The sequence below is a fragment of the Tympanuchus pallidicinctus genome, unplaced genomic scaffold (genome assembly GCF_026119805.1).
Source record: "Tympanuchus pallidicinctus isolate F22 unplaced genomic scaffold, pur_lepc_1.0 scaffold21, whole genome shotgun sequence".
Classification (NCBI taxonomy): domain Eukaryota; kingdom Metazoa; phylum Chordata; class Aves; order Galliformes; family Phasianidae; genus Tympanuchus; species Tympanuchus pallidicinctus.
Window position 1 is genome coordinate 636,974 of NW_026294733.1, and position 12,308 is coordinate 649,281.

General features: G+C 50.0%; 1 protein-coding gene across 1 annotated transcript in view; it reads right to left on the reverse strand.

Annotated features, from left to right (window-relative positions):
• FAT2 (FAT atypical cadherin 2) overlaps positions 1 to 12,308 on the reverse strand; it is a 37,757-nt gene that overhangs the window by 2,264 nt on the left and 23,185 nt on the right. Inside the window, exons 11-22 of the mRNA XM_052684428.1 lie at positions 11,766 to 11,919; positions 11,404 to 11,637; positions 10,131 to 10,520; positions 9,203 to 9,417; positions 8,713 to 8,850; positions 8,055 to 8,198; positions 7,199 to 7,396; positions 5,506 to 6,313; positions 4,661 to 4,806; positions 2,833 to 3,274; positions 1,512 to 1,665; positions 20 to 609 (exon numbers count right to left, since the gene is read on the reverse strand). Of these exons, the coding sequence (XP_052540388.1) occupies positions 20 to 609; positions 1,512 to 1,665; positions 2,833 to 3,274; positions 4,661 to 4,806; positions 5,506 to 6,313; positions 7,199 to 7,396; positions 8,055 to 8,198; positions 8,713 to 8,850; positions 9,203 to 9,417; positions 10,131 to 10,520; positions 11,404 to 11,637; positions 11,766 to 11,919 (3,613 nt within the window). The remainder of the gene's footprint in view (positions 1 to 19; positions 610 to 1,511; positions 1,666 to 2,832; positions 3,275 to 4,660; positions 4,807 to 5,505; positions 6,314 to 7,198; positions 7,397 to 8,054; positions 8,199 to 8,712; positions 8,851 to 9,202; positions 9,418 to 10,130; positions 10,521 to 11,403; positions 11,638 to 11,765; positions 11,920 to 12,308) is intronic.

The following is a 12,308-nucleotide window of genomic DNA, read 5'->3' on the forward strand; positions in this document are numbered from 1 at the left end:
GCAAGCTGCGGCTACTGACCCATCTCCTCCCTGGCCCAGGTGCACTTGACGAAGGACTCGTTGTCAGAGTTGGACGGGGGAGCCGGGGGCAGGTTGGGTGCCACACTGCACACAATGGTGCCGCGATGCTTGGGCCCGTTGGCCGAGTTGAAGGTGACAAACTCAGGGGTACCGCTGGCTTTGCGCTGCTCCGGCGCCGCCCGGTCCAAATTGTTGTGGGCCGCGTCGCTGAGGATGTTGAGCTCGATGGGCGGCACCGCTTGGGTGCCCACACCCACGCTCTTGGAGAACTCGCTCTTGGACAGCAGGTCAGGGTCCTCCCGTGCCACCGGCTTGTGGGCCTTGGCCCGGTGCCGGTAACGCTTGCGGATGAGCACGAAGGCCACGGCCAGGATGGCTGCCCCCAGCACGCCGGCTGCGATCTCAGCGATCTCCTCAGGGCCCACAGCCCAGTGCGTGGGCACGATGGCAGGCGTGATGATGGGCTGCGTGCAGTAGTCCCCCTGGTAGTCCGATGGGCAGATGCAGCGGATGGAGCCCTGGGCGCTCACGCAGCGCCCGGCGTTGTGGCACGGGTTGTCTTGGCATTCCTCAGCCAGCTTCTCACACCTGGGGGGATGGAGGCAGAGGCATCAGCCTCGGGGGGGCCCAACACATGGCATCCTGCTCTGAGCTCTGCTTTATGCCACAGGGATGCTCTGTCCTGGCGCAGAGCGCCAGTTACCTCTGCTGTCAACAGATCTTGACGTTTACCACGGTGCTGTTCAGAAGAAGGCCACTTTATGCAGAACAGCCCCTTCTGGGGAGGTGTTTTATGGAGTATATACAAAGCTGAGACTGAATTTTGATACTCTGCCCTTCTGCACCCCACACACTCTAAGTATTCCCCTTTCCCACTCTCCAGCAGGACAGAAAATTTTCCTTCTATCCCTTCCAGCAGCAATGACCTCCCATATTAGGAGGGATATGCAATAACTGGCTTTTCCTTTTTTTTTTCTTTCTTTTTTTTCCCCACGTTACTGTTACTGAAGAAGCCCTGCGAGTTTTTCTCAGCCAGGGCTCGAGATGCGTGAGCTGGTCCTCCCAACGCGTGTCCAATGGCTGTGCCCGCAGTGCTGATGACCGCAGGTATCATCGCACTGCCACCTAACGCCCGGAGTTGCGCTACTGATTCCTCTCTTGGCATTGACTCAGCGCCGGTGTCCATCCTGGCCAAGCGACCCGGCCGGGAGGAGGAGCTGCTGTGATGCTGCCCTGAGCTCCGAGCAGCCCCAGGGCTGCAGGCATTTGGCATGCTCTCACCCACGTATCAGGTGGGGAGGTATATCCCGTGCAGCTCAGCAATCAAGGGATCAGCAGGACAGCTGGCAGCGTCCTACACCTGTTTTTAGGCAGCCCCGCATTGCATTGCTCCCAGGTGGATGCAATGAGCTCCAGAAGAGCACAACGCTCGTTGCTGAGGTCACACTTTCAACCTTCCATGGGAGCCCTCTGGCCCTTTCAGCCCTTACCTGTCGCCCAGGTACCACTCAGGGCAGTGGCAGGAGTACCCGGAGCCGGAGAGGACGCAGGTGCCGCCGTGCAGGCAGGGCTTGGACTCGCAGGGGCTGTCCCCCAGCTCACAGCGCTCACCAGAAAACAGCCCGGGACAGATGCACGTGTAACCTGCAGAGGTGAGAGGGTGCCGTCAGGAGACTGCTGGGGAGGCGGAGGGTTTGCTGCTGGCTGGAATTTCAGTTACTGTTCGTGCAGCCCTGAGCATGGGAATGCTGCCGGCTCTGCTGAGCTCCCGCAGTCCCTCTGCTGGCGGTGCCACGTGGAATGTTCGGGCATTCTACCCTGCAGCGCTCTGCAAAGCTTTCGCTGCTAATCGGTAGCTCAACTTTAGAGCAGTGCGAGCACGGCAGACCTGTTGCCACATGCGTGCAGTGCTGTGCAGCTGGGACATGCTGGCGCTTGCAAGGCAGGTGCTGGACGTTGCCTGTGGGGCTGTGAGCACGCGTGTTCACATGGCTTTGTTGATGTGGTGCTGGGTTTGACTGTGACCCTCTTGGTGTTCTCACTTGCTCCTATGGCTGCTGGCCCACTCGAGCAAGCTCATAGGGACCTGTGTGTGCATGTGTGGGTAATCCTGTGCCTTGAGGTCCCTGAGCAGAGATCTGTACAAACTCGTGCTGTGTGCCCGTGCTTCCAGGACTGCTGCAGGAAGGCAGGCGCTCAGGCTCACCGCACTGCTGTGGCCTTCTATCAACCCCTGCCCTGCAGAAATGTCCTGCATTGCCCTACAGCGTGGGGGTATGCCTGGTGGGTGGGATAGAGCCTGGTGCCAAGCCCCCGCTGAGCACTTGTGCCTCATGCTAACCTGCGACACTCATGTGCAAGCTCACAGTTTTCCCAGATACCTTCCCATAGCCCCAGGGAGTCGCTGACTGCAGTGGGAATAGATGAAGATCTTGGCTCATTTCTGCCCAGATGCCATCATTGCGTGATCCCATCTTGCCCAATTCCAACTCTGCTAATGGCTCCTCAAGGAAAGAGGATGTAGGGGGGAAGGTGGAATTTCTATTTGTGCTGGCATTTTTGGCAAAGGTGCTCACTCCTAGGTCATGCCCACTCCTTAGAAATGCTCCTGCCCTGCAGGCCATCGTCTGATACTGAGAGCCAGGATGATGATCTCATGCCACCAGCTGCTCCTTCACTGAGTCAGCCACCACTTGAGCCCCTGGGATGGGGCACTTCTCCTTGAATAGGGAAGCATCAAGGTGTTGTGGCTTTCCCTTCTCTCTTGTGCGCCCCCCCCCCCCCCATATGTATTCACATATATTCACATACCTCCTCCATGAGTTTCAGAGCACATCCCGTTGTTCAGGCATGGATTGCTGCTGCAGGCGCCAGTTGGGGAGCAGCACTGCTTCATCCCCACCTCCTCCATCACCTCCTTGGATTGCCCTTTCCCATGCAGAAGAACCACCTCTCTGCCATTGATGGCAAGTACATCCAGGCAGCCCCTGAACCCCCGTGTGACTCTCTGGAACTGGAGTGGGTGCCGGAGGCCCCCAAAAAGCAGGTCTCGCCTGCCCTGGGACGTGCTGCAGGTCCCTGGCAGTTGGAGGGAGGTGTTTCCCAGGCCATCGACGAGCAGACGGACTGACGCATTCTTCACCTCCAGGAAGACTGAGTGCCACTCCCCATCACTCACAAAACGTGAGGAGGAGAGGTTCCCGGTGTAGTTTCCCCAGCAGCCGTACCCCAGGTGAAGCACCCCATGTACCATCTGCAAAACACATCCCAGAAATCATGGTTAGCACACAGGTTCTTGGCAATTCTTAACCTCCTCTGCCCCTGCCTGTTTTGAGTCAAGAATCTTGAGTCCCAAGATGTTATCTTTTCAACATCCTCTTTTACTCATGCATAAGCTTTGCATGGATCAGCTAAAGCCTAGGAGACTACAGTCTCATTTATGTTGCCTGCATTTCATCTATGGCCCTTTCCAACCACAAACAGCGTGAGGGAGGTTTCCGCAGAACAAGAGGCAGAGATGCAATCCAGTCCTTGCTCTCCATCAGGTAGGATGAAGACCATCAAGCTGCTGATCTTCTGAAAGCAAACCACGCCAATGTTCTCAGCATGAAACTGGGCCATCAGAAATCCCTGTGGCCCAAGATTCCTCTTTAAAATATCTATGGAGGAAGGTTAGCTTTCAGCAACTGCTGAGAGAGTGTGAGGATGACAGAGGGAAGGAAGAGCCAGGTGCAGCTGGCACACACCCTAGTAAGGCCTCAGGGCAACATGTGTGTAAATCCCTTTGCACAATTGGCAAGCGCACCAGAGAGCTTTGTCACTTGGCTTTATCCAAAGGAATGTGATCTCACTTCAGATGGGTCTGTAGATTGGGTTTATCAATTTCTGGGTCTGGGAGACAGCTAAGAACTCGATTCCCTGAAGCAATAGCTGACAGGCTGCCAGCTCCTTCTCAGTGTGCCTGACTTGCCATCCTCTTGCTGCTTCCTATTTCTGAATAGCAGATCAGCTTGGTGATTGGAAGTGATGTTATGCATGCCCTTGGGAGAACCTGTCCTCTCTACCAAATCTACAAGCCACGGGAGTTCTGATTTCTTTCTGCTTAGCGAGTGAAAGAGGGAGATGGTCTTTGAGTTCTGTGTGGGTTCAGCGTGCAAATGAGGAAGAAAACAGTCAGAGTGAAATGTCTGTGGGTCTGCCAGTTCCTTAAACAAGGAAACCACCTGAAAGATGTGGCAGAAAAGAGTGGGAGATATAAAACAGCGAGTAAGACTCCTGTTTTGTCTGTTCTGTGCACCTGATAAATTCTTTGTCCCATAAATGCAATGAAAGAGAGGGATGAAAAAGCAAGCCACAGGGAAGAAGCCATGATGTAGGTCTATGATATGGGCATGTGCTGCCTTTACACCAGAGGTCAGTGCAGGCACTCACAGATGGAAGAAAAAGCAATTCACCAGCTGTGGTTGCAGCAGTTGCCAAACTGTGCTCAGCTCTCACTTGTCCTTGTCAAGTCTTATGTGCTCACTAGATCAATTCCTAAAGATACATACTACTGCATCTTCTTTCTGTGATTCCCTTCCCCAAAACAATTAATGTTTTTTCACACTGGAAAGAGACCTTTGTGTGTTGCAATGCATACCTCCAACGTGGCGTGGTCTGTGCCGTTGGCGTGGAACACGACAGCATGGAGCTGGTGGGTCTTCATGCGGAAGTGCATGTGCCAGGACCCCACCTGGGAGTGCTGGTACCAAATGTAGCTGTGGCCCCCAAACCTCACAGCAGTTCCTGGAAGTGGAATGAACAAAAGGTTTCATAGTTGTCATGCTTTGAGACTGTACCTAGCCTTGCCTCTTCCCCAGCCTGATGCCATTAACTGTCCAGGATCAGACCTGTCCCCAAGCACCTTTTAAGGTGCTCTTAGCGCAGTCTGCAACACCCTTGGATTTCCTTGTCCTTTAATACATCTTTATCTTAGCCTACAGTTTCCCTTTACCACTCCTGCCTAAGTGATGTTAACCTCTATCCCTGCTGCCTTGGCTTGTTTCTATTTCTCTAGAGAAATACTCTGAAGTGAACAGAGTTTATTAATTCTACTTGCTTTTCCTGGAGTTTATCAGTTTGTCTTAGGCTCTGAAGTGAACAGAGTTTATTAATTCTACTTGCTTTTCCTGGAGTTTATCAGTTTGTCTTAGGCTCATCAAAATACAGACTCAGGAGCTCAAAGATCAAAAATCTAATCACTGAGCTTCTTCAGCTGCTAAGTATGAATGACTTTTTCCAATGAGATATTTGTAGAATTGCTTGGGATGGAAGAGACCTTAGAGATTGCCGAGTTCCAATCATTGTATTGATGCTATTTAATTAATTGCTACGGGAGATGAATTATATAAATTTAAAAAAAAAAAAAAAAAAAAAAAAAAGACTAAGTGAAATTTTCAAGCTCTATAAGGTTTGTATCACGAGATGCTACCGAGGATTGCTCACCATTACAGGAGCAGATTTGCTCCAAGCTGTGCCGCGGGGTGAGGACGCTGAGTCGGGCAGTGCTGTATGTGGACATCATGCCTGGGTCCAGTTGGATGGTTTCCTTGCAGACACGGTGGGCACAGTCTGACCCGTGACACGGCACATGAATTGCTTTCTTCATCCGGAGTCCAACGAGCTGGTCCATCTCCCCAGCTGAGACGGTGATCTTGTTGGCAAGGACCCGAGGCTCGTACAAGGAGCCGTGTGGCTCTCCAACGGCCAAGAGCAGATCTACTCCATCAGAGGTAGCTGCAGGCTGTAAGCTGGCCATGTGGATGTTTTGGCGCCGGGTGATGAGGACGTTTCCCAAAAACCTCTGCAGGTTGCGCCAGTGGTCCCCCACAAACTCCTCGGGGGACAGGTGGCGGAAGTGCAGCACCACTGCCTTGTCCAGAGCCTCCTGCGTGAAGCACCACACGTGGATGTTGACGCTGGTGGTGGCTGTGAACGTGCCGTCGCTGACGGTCACGTTCAGGAGATAATGGCCATGGGGCAGCTTATTGCCAGCAATGATCTTTCCATCTGCAGCTCCGACGGAGAAGCGTCCCTCTTGGGGCACCTCTGCCACCAAAGTGTACACCAACGTGTCGTGGGGGTCTCGGTCCGTGGCGTGAATCTTGCCCAGAACGCCGCCTCGGAAGGCTTCCTCATTTGTGGTGATGAATATCTCCAGGGGAAGTGCTGACGGGGCATACTGGCTCTGCTCAGTCACTTGGATGTTTACGAATGCTGATGAGGACAAAGGAGGGATACCGCTGTCGGAGACCTGACAAATTAAAGAGAAAGCTTCCTTATAGCCATGTGCTGGCTTTCATGACAGCATGTCTTCCATCATGGAGACTGATCGAGACCTTCCCTCAGTGGTGGGACACTCATCTCTGTGTGCACCTGCACTGAGTGGCTCTGATTTCCTAAGAATTAGTTATCGGTACAGATGCTGCCAATCTTAAGGGTTTCTGCATGTAACTGTGTGTACAAAGATAAAAGCAGTCATGTACATCAACACATTTGCTCAGATTCCAAAGTATTTAAGCCAAACTTCCATCTCTGACAATATCTGTCTAGCATGAGCCAAGGAAACTCAAAGCAGGAAAATGAGAATAATTGGGGTATAGGATGAGGCTCTGTCATTCTCAGGCAGGTAGTGGTTGAGGTTTATAATAATAATAGTACTTAGCTTCTTTACTGAAGATGTACTTGTTGTTATCCTGCTGTTTATAACTTGCTATCCTTACTGATAACATTGATAATTAATAAATTTACCCTGCAACAATAGACATCTTCTTTAAAAAGGAGATTAAATCACTTCTGGGATTCTTGGATAAAGATTTCAGGATCACAGCCAGGTCTTGCTTTAAACTGGAAGTTGCTGGAATTATGCTGGGAAAAGCATCTGTCTAAGGAAACCACTGACAGAGCATTTCTAATGATCGTATTACCCGATTTCATCAATGCAGAGGTTTGTTTCCAGCTTCCTGTGGGCAGACTTTGTGGAAAAACAAGCTCTGGACTTGGCTCCTAGGATTTTTTCCTGTGTTGGATTTCTCCAGTACCAGACAACTTCCCATCCAGCTGTGCCATCCTAATCTCATTTTATCGCTCCTAAACTCAGCTGTGAGAACAGATCCCAGGACAGGAAGTCAGACTTTACCTGGACTTGTAACAGGTACTGCTCTTTCACTCTTCTGTTCAGGATGGATGAAGTCACCAGCAGACCATTTTGGGTGACGTCAAACGCCTTCCCGTCGTTGCCCTGGGTGATCTGGAATGAATACGGCGGTCCATTTTCTGGCGAGTCTCTGTCACTCATAATCAGCTCCAGGACACTGGTACCCACTGGGGCATTTTCCTGAAATGCAGAAAGATGCCAGTGGAGAACAGCAGGCAAAGAAAAAAGGCCCAGGAGAACCCGTATTGCCACTGGGCCTTGTGGATAAAGAACAGAGAACCAAATCTCACACCTTGTGTGGAACTCTTGCCAGCAATAGTGCCTTTCATGGCATTACACATGTGGTAGAGTCAACCAGCTAAAAGCAGACAGTTGTGCTGATGCCCTTGTTTTCCCCTTGAGTCATGTCTGTACAGGAGCAGATGAAAGCATGTTTTGGGTATGTTTCTTTCTGAGTACCCATAGGTGTTTTGAGTCCAAGCAGCAACTGGTCTGCATCCAGCAGAGATGGTGATGCTTGACCATGTGCTGAAGTCTGTTCTGTATTTTGTTGTATATGTGGGCAAATGCAGTGGACAAAGGGGCTGCTCGCCAGGCTTGGAAAGTGTGAAAGGAGAGAGGAGAAAGAACAGAAGGTGCCTGCAGCCATCGGTAGGAGAAGATGGCATTTGTTGGCAGAACATCTGCCCCCGCAGATCTCAGCAGTTTTCTGTGGCCATGAGCACAAAGCGATTGCGTGCTTCATTGCCGTCCCACCCTTGTGCCCCAGTAGGAGCCTGTGCATGAGAACCTTGGCACCTTGAGACAGACTGGGATAACAGACAGCGTCCTGGCTTACCTGTACCACCACGCTGTAGTTGAGCTGGAAGAAACGAGGTGGATTGTCATTGACATCAGACACGTGGACACGCACTGCGACTTCGCTGAACTGAGCAGGGTGGCCGTTGTCTGTGGCTCGAACTGTCAGGGAGTAGCTGGAGATCTGGGGGATTCATAGCATGGGATCACTTGGAGAAGTGGAAGGATGGTCACTTATTCACATTCATGTTTTACTCTCTTGCAGAGTAAAACATGCCGAACATGGATGAGATCCAAGCTGTAAAAACATCTGTCGGCAGCAGTTTGAGCTGCTGCTGCTATAAGAGATTGTCCAGATGGCCAGCTCCTGCTTGTGCGTGTTTTCTATCTGCTCTGGTGCAGAGAAGCATAAACCAGCCATGTTGTTTTCCAGTTTGAGAGCAACTCTTGCCTGACCAGCTTAGAGCACCAGTAGAGCAGACCGCAGCACAGAGTTGTGACCACTGAAGCCTATACTGTCTCCTCTAAAGCCCTACTTTTCTTCAGAAGTATCTGCGGGTCTAGGAAATGAATAACTTGCCTTTTGCTTTCAGTATTACTAGTAGATCATTCAGAAAAGAGCAGGCAGCTGAATATAATCTGCTCATTCAAGCATAACAACTGCTTCAGCTTTCTCATTTCCGTTTCCTGGAACTCACCTCCTCCCTGTCCAGGTGTTTGGCAATGCTGATCTGCCCGCTTTTGGGTTGGATGGCAAAATGTCCCAGCGGGTTCCCTTCCACAATTGAATATGTGATCTGATTGTTCATTGTTCCATCCAAGTCATCAGCTGACACCTGTTAGAAGGAAAAACACATAGGACTCGTGGCCAAAGAGCCTTCCTGTGGAGGAATCCCCAAGAACAGGATCTCTCTGTCTTCTAAGGCTATTGGTTTGAGCATGCTTTAAATGAGGAGGAGGAAGGAAAGTGGTTTACATCAGTGTAATTTGCTGTCATCCCTGCCTATGGGCTGTCAGAATTCTGGCAATCATTGTTTTTTAAGTCATGCCTCAATCTCAGGTGCCAAATGACACAAACCCGCTGGAACGGCTGTGCCCAAGGAAGAAAAAGGTGCAGAGGGAGAGTAAATAATACGCAGCACAAGTAAGAAAATGAGGTTAAAAATGTGGTTTTGTTCATGTTCGTACCGTGAGGATGATTTCTCCAACTGCAACATCCTCCCGGATATCAGCAAAGTAAGGGTCTTGGATGAACTCTGGCGCATGGTCATTAATGTCAGTTATGTTGATAACCACCATGGTGACATCGCTGAGAGAAGCTGAGCCCTTCCTTGTGCCCTCAATGGATAAGTAGTACTCATGACTCGCTTCAAAGTCCAAGCTCCCATTTATGTATAAGGCACCTGCAAGGGCAGATGGACAGAAATGGCATGAGATATTTTAAATGTCTTTTAAGATAATGCATATCAGTGGAAGATTGATATGGAGAAATTAGCAGGAGCCTTGAAGACAGAGAAACTGAGGAATGCGCCGAATGAGGACGGTAGAGACAGAAGCAGGAGGCCGCTGAAGTTCAGCCAATGCTTGTTCCAGGGATCTAACATTGGCCTTGAGATAACAGCTCTTATCAGGTGCTGTGCAAATAAAGCAGTGCTTTATTTGGCAAGAAATCCTGCCTCAGCACCTGCTTGTGGTTAATAGATTGGTAGCTGCATTCATTGAGTGCTCCCTAATAAAACTGTTAGTCTGGGCTACGGGTTCCTCCTGAAATCAGGGTGAGGAGACTTTTAAAATGAAATCAACTTATCTCATGTTTTGAAGTGGAACTTTTCTTCCCATCCTCTTCTCTACCTACTCCTCTTTCTCACGGACCCATCTCAGATCCCAGACATGTAACAGGAGTCTTTCCGTTCATTCAGAAAGATTTGGTTCGTGCCCTAGCTGATTTAGCTGATGAAATTTAGGGTAGAAGTAAAGACTGTATTCCCTGGCCCCATACTGTACTCTGTATGGTAGCAGAAGAGATATGACTGCTTAGAAACAGAAGGGTAATCTGCTTTAGAAAACGAAGCATGTGGGATCAACCTGGACCAGCTTGGCTATGAGATCATCTTACCTGTGTTTGAGTTGAGCTGAAATTTGCCATGGTCATTGCCGTTCACAATCTCATACTTGATCTCTGTGTTCTCTGTGTTGTCTCTTGTCAAGGCCGACAAGTTGAGGACCTCCGTACCCACAGCCACGTCTTCTTTCACCATGGCCACATATTCAGGGGCCAGGAAGACAGGTAGATATTCATTTAGATCCACGACAGAAACGGTGACAGTGCCAAGAGCAGAGAGGGGCTGTGGGGTGCCCTGGTCGGTGGCACAGACCGTCAGCTCAAAGGCAGAGTGCTGTGAGTCCTTCAGGGGCTTTTCCAGACGGATCACCCCCGTGGTTTCCTCAATTGAAAAGTGTCCATTGGCAGAGTCAGAGAGGGAATAGACCACCTCGGCATTGAGACCTGCAAGGGTAAGGGACAGGCTGCATAAATTTGTGGTTAGGAATGCTGCTGGTATTAATTCTTATATCCAGAAGGATCACATATGCCTAAGTGAGATGAAATTTCTAGGGAAATGGGACTGTATGAACAACTTCTTCAAATGTGCCCCTGTCCACCCACATCCCTGTGTTTTTAAATGTCATTTTCCTTCATCTCTGCTTTCAAACCAGATCTTGCTTTTATATCATGTAAGTTCAGTTTCTGCTCAACACCTTTCTTAGAAGCCTTTTGTCTCTATCTGAGAATCTTTTGTCTTCCAAGGACTTCGCCACCCATTTTCGGTGGTCCTGTGTGGAGCCAGAAGTTGGACTCGATGATTCCTACAGGTCCGTTTCAACTTGAGATATTTTATGATTCTATGATATCATCTACCCTCTCCAGACACACAGCTCCTTTTTTCCTTATTATGCCCATTTTGTCTCCATTTTTCATATGATTTCTATCCAGTTTGGAGCTGTGTGTCAGGAGAGGGTTTGGAGGGTGTGTCAGGGACATGGTTTAGTGAGAACTATTGGTGATAGGTGGATGGTTGGACTGGATGATCTTGAAGGTCTTTTCCAACCTTGGTGATTCTGTGATTCTCTATCATAGTTTGTGCTGTGCATCACTGTTACAGTTGATGAGCTTTTCCTTGAATTCTGTGCGTGTTTCTACAGATATGCATTTCTGACAGGTGCTGATGCCAGCCTGCTAGTCAAGAACATGTCAGTGATGAGATCCAGGCAGGCTCTTACCAAGACTCACTCATCTATGCCCATTGCTGCAGCCCTTCCCTAGCTTTTACGGGTTTCTATTCAGGATGAAAGATGGACTTTGCTAAAACGTAGATCTCACCCTGACTCACCTTCATCAAGGTCCCTGGCGGATACCACAGCAATGGGTGTTTTTGTGGTGGTGTTGTCAAAAACGGCGACGGCGCAGTGGCTGGGGAAGAATCTGGGTGCGTTGTCATTGGTGTCCTCTACGGTCAGCGTTATGTCTGCCTGGCACGAGCGGCCGCCGCCATCAGTAGCTTTGGCGACCAGGTGGTAGGTGGGCTTCTGCTCCCGGTCAAGAGGTGCAGAGGTGGTCAGTTCCCCTGTGGGAAGGAGTGGGAAGTGGTCAGGTGTCCAGCAACTGCAAACCCTACCGCATTAATGTACCTGCAATGTAATGAGCCCCAACTGTGCAAAGGAGGAAAGCTTTGTGTGCAGGTCCTGATCTCACCTGTGTGGGCGCCCAGGCGGAACTCCTCTGCGCCGGGGCCGTGCAGGCTGTATGTGATCTGGGCGTTGCTGCCAACGTCGGGGTCGGTTGCTGATATTTTCAAAATGAAATGACCTGGCTGAGCATCTTCGGAGACTCTTCCCGTGTAGAATATCTGGCAAGGACAGAAGGTATCATTGGCATCTGATCTGTCTCCCAAACACCTTCACACCATATGAGGAGGAATGGAACAGGAGAAGCTTTATAGAGAAAGGTAAAACGTGGTTTGCAGAAAAACACAAGGTGCCTTATGTCTTGGTGCTGTGAAAGACGACCACAACACCAGGGTATATGAGCCCAGACTGGAGGACAAGCCTATTACATTTGGGACTTCTGTGGCCCCATCTGGAACAGCAGCCAACCACAGCTTGCGAAGGATATAGGCCTCAGGGAGAGAGGTTTGGAGATGCAGAAAATGTGACCCATGATTAAACTGATGATTGCTAACAAGCTTTATGATATTGAAAAGAAATGTCAGTAATTGCTTTGACTATGACAATCCAT